The following is a 7,655-nucleotide window of genomic DNA, read 5'->3' as shown; positions in this document are numbered from 1 at the left end:
ATGCTTATCTAATGAAAGTTCGGATGCGGCCTCTGTTTGGAAAATTTGGTGCAAAGTTTAACCAACATTATCGAGAAAACTATCAACAACTATAGTAGTATACAAAATTAGTACTCCCTTCAATTATATTAATTACCGTTCATGTAGTACAAAGTTGTACTAAATCAATGACAATTAATATAAAACATAAGGAGTATCGGTAAATATACAATAAATATATTTTGTATTATATCTAATTGGTAGGTAAACGCTTCCACCCGACGCGTCGGCCGAATTGTTCGGCCTGTCGCGCGCGGGCCGCGCGCCTCGCTGGCAGGTGCATGCAACATTTTTTCGTCAAATTTGCTGCAACCATGTGTGATTTTGATACAAACGTTTTCCATTTTGCTACAATCTGTCTATTCAAAAGCTACATCCACGTTTCGTTGCAACTTGAATTCGTTGGATTTTTGCTACAACCATGCTAATTTTTGCTACAACTGGCATCTTTTTTTGCTGCAACCGTTCACTAAAAAAGTTGCATACACGTTTACGTAGATATTTGCTACAACCGGCGTTTGACTTTTGCTACCACGCATCATCTTCTTCGTTTTTTGCTACGATCACGTAGATTTTTTTTGCTACAATTATTTTTTTTGTTGCAACCGTTAACGAAAATTGCTGCATAGCGTCGAAATTTGTTGCATCGAGAAAAAAATGCTGCACGGAGATCTAACGGCGCGGTCCGTCTACAGCTGGCAGATCAGGCGGCCCGCGCACGGCCGGCCGAATCTTTCGGCCGGCGCGCCGGCACAGAGCATCGCCCTAATTGGTATGTAGTTGTTGATATTTTCTCCTATAAACTTGGTCAAACCTTACACCAGACAAAATTATGAACCTTCTTTTGAAAGATGGAGGGAGTACTCAAACGACAGTCCGTGCACGCCGCGACTCCCTTTGTTGGCCGTCTCCTTCGTCGATGCCCGCAAGCTGTTCAACAGTTTGCCAAGGTACAAAATGGACTCCGCTGACGAGTTCTTTTTTCACAATTTCCTTTGCGACTCCGACGATTCGTCGTCCGATGACGAGGAGGAGATATTGGCTGCCGTGTTGGTGCATCACCACCTCAATAGATAGTGGTCGTTGTTCCGTGGCTCCATTCCGGGCCACCTTCCGGTGTTGAATCGCAACTGAGAGAGCGGGCATCTCCTTCTTTGAAAGGACTACTTTGATACAACAAATCCGTTGTTCAAACATCAGAAATTCCGCCGCTGTTTCCGTATGAGTGGGCATCTTTTCAACCGTATTAGAGAGGGGGTGGTCGGTTATGATGACTATTTCGAGTGCAAAGAAGATGCCGTTGGAAAGATTGGTTTCTCCTCTTATCGGAAATGCACTACCGCCATCCGAATGCTTGCATACGGAGTGCCCGATGATCTCATTGACTTACGTCCGTATGAGCGAGTCTACATGCCTAGAGTCTCTCTATAAGTTCTGCAAGGCTGTTATTGATGTGTTTGACCCTGAGTACTTGAGAGAGCCGACTCCTGAAGATACAACCCGTTTATTGGCGATGAATGCCAGCAGAAGCTTCCCAGGGATGCTTGGCAGTATAGACTGCATGCACTGGGAGTGGAAGAACTGCCCTTCTGCTTGGCAAGGGCAGTATAAGGGCCATGTCAGGGCTTGCACTGTCATACTAGAGGACGCGACGTCTCAAGATCTCTGGATCTGGCACTCTTTCTTTGGAATGACCGGATCACACAATGATATCAACGTGCTCCAGCGCTCGCCGGTGTTTGCTAGCCTTGCCGAAGGCAACAGCCCATCGATAAACTTTACTATCAACGACCACAACTACGACAAAGGATACTACCTGGATGACGGTATCTATCCTCAGTGGACCACTATTGTCAAGACAATCCCAACCCTCTCAAAGAGAAGAGGAAAAGATTTGCCCAAGAGCAAGAAAGTGCTAGGAAGGATGTCGAGCGTGCCTTTGGTATTTTGCAATCTCGATGGGGCATCGTTCGATATCCTGCTAATACCTGAAGCACGCAGAAACTGTGGGATGTGATGACTGCTTGTGTGATCATGCACAATATGATCATAGAAGATGAGCGCCCGGAACGTCTATACGATCAAGGGTTTCAGTTTGAGGGTGAGAATCTTGTGTCTGAGCATGGAGGAGCGACAATGTTTGAACAGTTCACCCAATTTCATCATGACATGCGTGATTGGAAACTCACGTGCAACTGTAAAATGATTTGGTTGAGCATATGTGAGCTCATGTTGGCAATCAATAGATGTATCTTCCTTATTTGGCTTGCAAAACTATGTGAGACATTTTTACTTTTATTCGGCTTGTAAAATTATGCTATTTTATTTGGTTGAAACTATGTTATTTGACTATATGTTTGAATGCAAAAGCAATGCAAAAATGAGCTATTAGTTGAAATAGGGCGGCCAGCCGGCCACGCCGGCACATATGGATTGACGCGTTGGATGCAGTGTCGATTCAAATCTAAAACAGGACGGACGTCGGACGAGTGGTCAATCCAAACGAACAAAAGGCAGACAAAATCGCCGTCCGTTTGGATCGGCCCGTTGGAGTTGCTCTTAGTTACTTGAAAAACAATACTGAGAATATTGTATGCCTCATATCGTGGACTAGAGGTAGTGCCGCTATAAAGGTGAGAAGGACGAGAGAGAGAAAAAAGAGGAGGAAAGAGAGAGACATGAGGGATTGAGGGGGAGCGCGTGAAGTGTCCGGTGATCAAACGAGAGCTCCTTCCCTCCAACGCAAGCGAAGCGGACCAGGGTCAGCTAGAATCCAACCACAACGAACCAAAGCAGAGCACGCGAGCAGTTTCCATTTCCGGCCATCCAACCCTGAGGCGAGCCGAAAGCCCCCTCACCTCCATTCCCTCCATGGCAGCCACCCTCCTTTACTCCTCCCCCCCAACCATGGCATTGGCATTCACACCCGCCCATAAAGATCGCCACCACCACAGGCACAGGCTGCTGCCCCCAACCGTCCGTCCACACTCCACAGAGACAAGGGAGGAGAGGTGTCCTCTGGGTCTTTTGGGTGCTCCGCTCCTAGGTCTTGTGCCTTCCCGGCGAGTAGCTTGTTGAGATGGGGCGCGGCAAGATCGAGATCAAGAGGATCGAGAACTCGTCCAACCGCCAGGTGACCTTCGCCAAGCGCCGGGCCGGGCTGGTGAAGAAGGCCCGCGAGATCGGCGTGCTCTGCGACGCCGAGGTCGGCGTCGTCATCTTCTCCAGCGCCGGCAAGCTCTACGACTTCTGGACGCCCAAGACCACGTAAGCTCTTCTCCCGTTTCTCCCAATCTCACCCTCCCCCATGCTTCTAGCCAAGGGCTCTGTTTTTTCTTCTTCTTCTTCTTCTTTTTTGAACCGGTCACGAAGCTGCTAACTTTGCCTTTGCTGTCAGGCTGCCGAGGATCTTGGAGAAGTACCAGACCAACTCCGGCAAGATCCTGTGGGACGAGAAGCACAAGGTTCTTGCCTGATCTACCTCAGCAGTTTCTTTCAGTGCCCGTCCAGTAAAAATGTTCAGAGTTTGAAAACCCTGGAAAATGTTGTGATTTTTTTTCCAGAGCATCAGCGCGGAGATCGACAGGGTGAAAAAGGAGAACGACAACATGCAGATCGAGCTCAGGCAAGTGTTGTTCCATCCAGCTTCGATTTTTCTCTCTCTTTCCAGTTCTGCCGGCAGCACTTGAATGTTTTTGCATGAGTGTGACTCGATTGCGGTGGCTGATGACGGTGCAGGCATATGAAAGGCGAGGATGTGAACTCCCTGCAGCCCAAGGAGCTGATCGCCATCGAGGAGGCGCTCACCAACGGCCAGACCAGCCTCAGGGACAAGATGGTAATGCATGCTGGGTGTAAAAAAACCAGAGCTTGCAAGTGTTTCATCTTTGTTTTGTGGAATACTGTTGCTTGTCTTTGATGTTGGTGTCGTCTCCTTGTTGCAGATGGACCACTGGAAGATGCACAGGAGGAATGTATGGGCCCTAAAATTGTCACTGCGCTTTGAATTTCCTTCTGTACACCATGGGGTTTCTTGAAGAAGAATTTGTTTTGCAAATTCTGATTTTTTTTATCTTGGAAAAGCAGATTCTGATCATGCTCCTCCTTTGTGATTTACGTCAGGAGAAGATGCTGGAGGAGGAGCACAAGCTGCTGGCTCTGAGGATGGTAATTCTTGAGCACTTCCTTGCTTTCTTCAGTCTAGAAGTAGAATTAATCATCCGGCGGAACTGCAGACATGCATCATCTTTTGCCAACTAGTGAAATGGAGCATAATCATATCCTCCTAGGGCTTGATCTTGGTTTTAGCGCAGTGTTGCTACTGCAGTTAGATCATTGATCAGTACTTAATGTGGCTGATCAGAGTCATCTACTCTATTTAGCAACCAAATAACTCGCCACTATATAGTTCCTTGCTGCATTATTTTTCAAACAGCATGTCTGTCTTCATACCCTGCAAACTGAATCACCTCTACCCAGTCCAATTGAATAACTGAAACTGTAACAACACAATTCACTGCATAGGTTAAAATTTCAGTGACACAATTCACTGCATAGGTTTAAATTTCAGTGAATGGTACCCGCACTTTCTGCTTTGCTGATAACTAACCCAAAAGATGAGGAAATACTGAAGTTCTCCTGTTTCCAGCACCAGCAGGACGTCGAGCTGAGCAGCGGCATGAGGGAGATGGAGCTCGGGTACCATCAGGGTAGGGATTTCACTTCCCAGATGCCGTTCACCTTCCGGCTGCAGCCCAGCCACCCCAACTTGCAGGAAGACAAGTAGGCCGCTAAATCATGCCATGGCCTGTCTGAACTGGTGCTCCATCTACCTGCAGGCTGCAACTGCTAGCTTCAATTTCCTTGGGCAACCTTAAATGTATCTTCCTTTTCATGTCTGGCTTGATGAACTTACCAGTGCTAGTTGTTTCCCAACACATAAATTTTAACTAAGACAGTTGATGCCAAGATGTTCCTGGTCTTAGGACTGGAAAACAAGGAACTTGGTATATCATGCTTCTTTAAACTGCTTATCATGCATGGTGAACAGTTTGTCTTTGTGAGAGTGATGATGGCTAAGGTGCCAAAGTAACAAAGTTTGATGTGAATCCCATTTTGGTCATTTGAATGCCTCATTCAAAAAGTCAATATAATCAAGAGGTAATGACACACAACTCTGGACTTCAGTTGACCAGAACAAACACGAGAATTACATCATCTAAGCATGTCCCCATTATCCATTAAAGGGCCGCTGATAGCCGGTGAAGCGCTGAAGTTGCTCCCAGCTTCGCTGAACATCAAAAAGTTGTGCCCGAATGGCAGCGGCCGATCTGGTATCTCTGGTATGTCCATGTCCCCCTCAAGCATCTTCACCGCCTCGGTGATGGTCGGTCGGAGCGCAACCATCACATGAGCGCACAGGATTCCAACAAGAACAAACCTTTCGATGGCCTCACCTCTTGGGCTCTCGCACGTCGACAATGCATCGTCGAGCACCTCCCTTGACTGGCCAGCCTTGATGAGTGTCCATGCCCAGTCGGTGATCAGCACTGGCCCTGTCGAAGCCGTCATGTCAAGCACATGCCGTCCACTCAATATCTCAAGCACCAGAACACCGAAGCTATAGACGTCGCTCTTCTCTGTCAACTGTCCATAGAGCGCGTACTCCGGCGCCAGGTAGCCATGTGTGCCGGCAACACGCGTCGTGAGGTGAGACTGCCCCTCTCGGCTCCTCCTGGCTAGCCCGAAATCCGCCACGCGTGCACGCATCTCATTGTCGAGCAATATGTTTGTCGCCTTGATGTCCCTGTGATAGATGGCAGGCTTGACACCATAATGCAGATATTCCAGCCCCTTTGCCACATCCATTATTATGGTCCGACGTTGTGTCCATGTCAATGCCGCCCGCTTGCTGCCTCCTACTCTGTCCTGGAAGATGAACTCCTCGAGCGATCCATTTGGCATGAAGTCATACACGAGGAACATCTGCTTCCCTTCCTCTATGTCGTCATCTACAATGCAGCAGCCACGCAGCGGCACCAGGTTCCGGTGCCGGAGGTGGCTGATGATCTCAACCTCGTTGGTGAACTCCTCGTCACCGCCGTCCATTTCTGGGTTGAGCATCTTCTTGACGGCAACCACAGACCCATCGGCGAGCACCCCACGGTAGACGACTCCAAACCCACCGCGGCCAATGAGGTTTCGATCCGCGAAGTTGTCCGTGCCCTTGGACAACTCGGCAATGTTGAAGAGTATTGACCCGGTGTTGGGCCTTAGGTGCGGACGCCGGCCCTCTGACCCCTCCTCAGGGATCGTGTGGTTCCTCTTCTTGTTCTTGGCGTGCCTTGTCTTTCTCCAGACAAAGAATGCAAGGACTGACAGGACGAGGATGAAGGCGATCGGGATGGTGGTGGCGTAGATGGCTGCGTTATTGGACTTGGAGTGGTGGGAGGGAGGGGTGGATAGGCCGAGGCCGAGGATGCAATGAGCGGCGGTGGGGGAGATGGGTCCCTCACCGCTGGAGATGCCGGCGGCGTACATGACGGTGAGGTAGAAGCAGTTCCGCGGTGAGTCGGCCGTGGCGTTGGCGCTGGCGGCGATGAGGGGGGAGGTGGCGACGATGCCGGCGGACTGGCAGCGATCGCAGATCGGCAAGGACGAGAGGTCGGTGCCGCAGGCGGCGTCCAGGCCCGCGACGGAGGCGTTCCCGACGACGGCCCTGTACTCGGCGGCGGTGGTGACGCCGGCGCAGAAGGACGGGGAAGCGGTGAACTCATCTGGCGACGGGAAGCAAGACTGCACGAGCGAGGCGCCCGGGAGGGAGGCCGGCGCCGCGGCGACCGCCTCCGCGAAGTCGGCGAGGCAGGCGGCGGAGGCCCCCGCGGACGGGACGCGGAACTGGCCTGTGGCGCGGAGCCGGCCGGCGAGGCCGATGCCTAACACGGAGAGCAGCGTCTGGCAGCAGGCCGTCATGTTGGGCGCGGCCCCCGCGCACGGGGTGGGGTCCCACGGGAACGTGGGCACGTAGCTCAGGTCCAGCGGGCACGTCCCGTTGCCGCCGCCCGCCGCGGCCGCGCCGTCCGGCGAGCCGGCGAGCAGCAGCGCCAGGAGAAGCGGGAGGATCCGGAGGAGCCTCGGCGTCGGCATTTCGGCGAGCAGGTGGTGGTCGTGGAGGGTGGGGCGAGCGGTGGAACAGGGGTCGGCTTCAGCTTACGCTGGGAAGACAAAAACAAATACTCCGTAGCGGGCAGGAGGGAGGGAGAGAGAGTGGTTGGAGTAAAATGGGGCGGCTGAGCCAAGCCTTGCGTGTACGGAAATATTTATAGTTTTGTGCCAGGATAATGGGTGCAGAGTATGACGATGGGGCCTGCGGGGTCGGGTGCGTCGGACTGATGGAGACGTGGGAGGGGCTGGCTGGTTCCACCGGAAGGTGGCCGGAAGCCAAGAGGAGGTGGTAGCTGTGACTTTGCCGTTTTGTTTGACGTGGCGTTATTGGACGCTCTTATAGGACTTTTTTAAGTACGGCAAACGCTTTGTATCCACAAGACTCAAGCATCAGACCACTTAAACGTGGTCTATCAATTTCAAATCCTACGCTCAAAACTAGTCCTTTTTTG

At 51.2% G+C, this 7,655-nt stretch overlaps 2 protein-coding genes across 5 annotated transcripts; one reads left to right on the top strand and one right to left on the bottom strand.

Annotated features, from left to right (window-relative positions):
- The first annotated feature begins 2,579 nt into the window (after positions 1-2,579).
- LOC123442572 (MADS-box transcription factor 4-like) lies at positions 2,580-5,065 on the top strand. 4 transcript variants are annotated; one of them, XM_045118678.1, is made up of 7 exons: positions 2,580-3,306; positions 3,437-3,503; positions 3,603-3,664; positions 3,778-3,877; positions 3,984-4,013; positions 4,168-4,206; positions 4,694-5,065. In XM_045118678.1, the coding sequence occupies exons 1-7, from the start codon at positions 3,119-3,121 to the stop codon at positions 4,823-4,825; spliced, it is 618 nt and encodes a 205-aa protein (XP_044974613.1). In that variant the 5' UTR covers positions 2,580-3,118; the 3' UTR covers positions 4,826-5,065. The 4 variants fall into 4 exon arrangements, with proteins under 4 accessions (XP_044974613.1, XP_044974604.1, XP_044974599.1 ...); XM_045118669.1 differs by having other exon boundaries at positions 2,584-3,306; positions 4,162-4,206; XM_045118664.1 differs by having other exon boundaries at positions 2,585-3,306; positions 4,688-5,065.
- An 87-nt stretch (positions 5,066-5,152) lies between these two features.
- On the bottom strand, positions 5,153-7,314 carry LOC123442561 (probable receptor-like protein kinase At1g11050). Its single transcript, XM_045118643.1, has one exon. It carries the CDS (start codon positions 7,183-7,185, stop codon positions 5,254-5,256), a length of 1,932 nt encoding a protein of 643 aa, XP_044974578.1. The 5' UTR covers positions 7,186-7,314; the 3' UTR covers positions 5,153-5,253.
- Between the last annotated feature and the right edge of the window lie 341 nt (positions 7,315-7,655).

Source organism: Hordeum vulgare, chromosome 1H (genome assembly GCF_904849725.1).
Source record: "Hordeum vulgare subsp. vulgare chromosome 1H, MorexV3_pseudomolecules_assembly, whole genome shotgun sequence".
In the NCBI taxonomy this organism is placed as follows: Eukaryota; Viridiplantae; Streptophyta; class Magnoliopsida; order Poales; family Poaceae; genus Hordeum; species Hordeum vulgare.
Note: the sequence above shows the minus strand (reverse complement) of the source record. Positions and strands in the feature narration are given on the sequence as shown.

Bases quoted from the DNA above. Each gene is read 5' to 3' on its own strand.
- LOC123442561 (XM_045118643.1), bottom strand. From the start codon at position 7,185: ATGCCGACGCCGAGGCTCCTCCGGATCCTCCCGCTTCTCCTGGCGCTG.
- LOC123442572 (XM_045118655.1), top strand. From the start codon at position 3,119: ATGGGGCGCGGCAAGATCGAGATCAAGAGGATCGAGAACTCGTCCAAC. The intron at 3,665-3,777 runs GCAAGTGTTGTT...ATGACGGTGCAG, and splicing joins AACATGCAGATCGAGCTCAG to GCATATGAAAGGCGAGGATG. The intron at 4,014-4,161 runs GTATGGGCCCTA...GATTTACGTCAG, and splicing joins GGAAGATGCACAGGAGGAAT to GAGAAGATGCTGGAGGAGGA.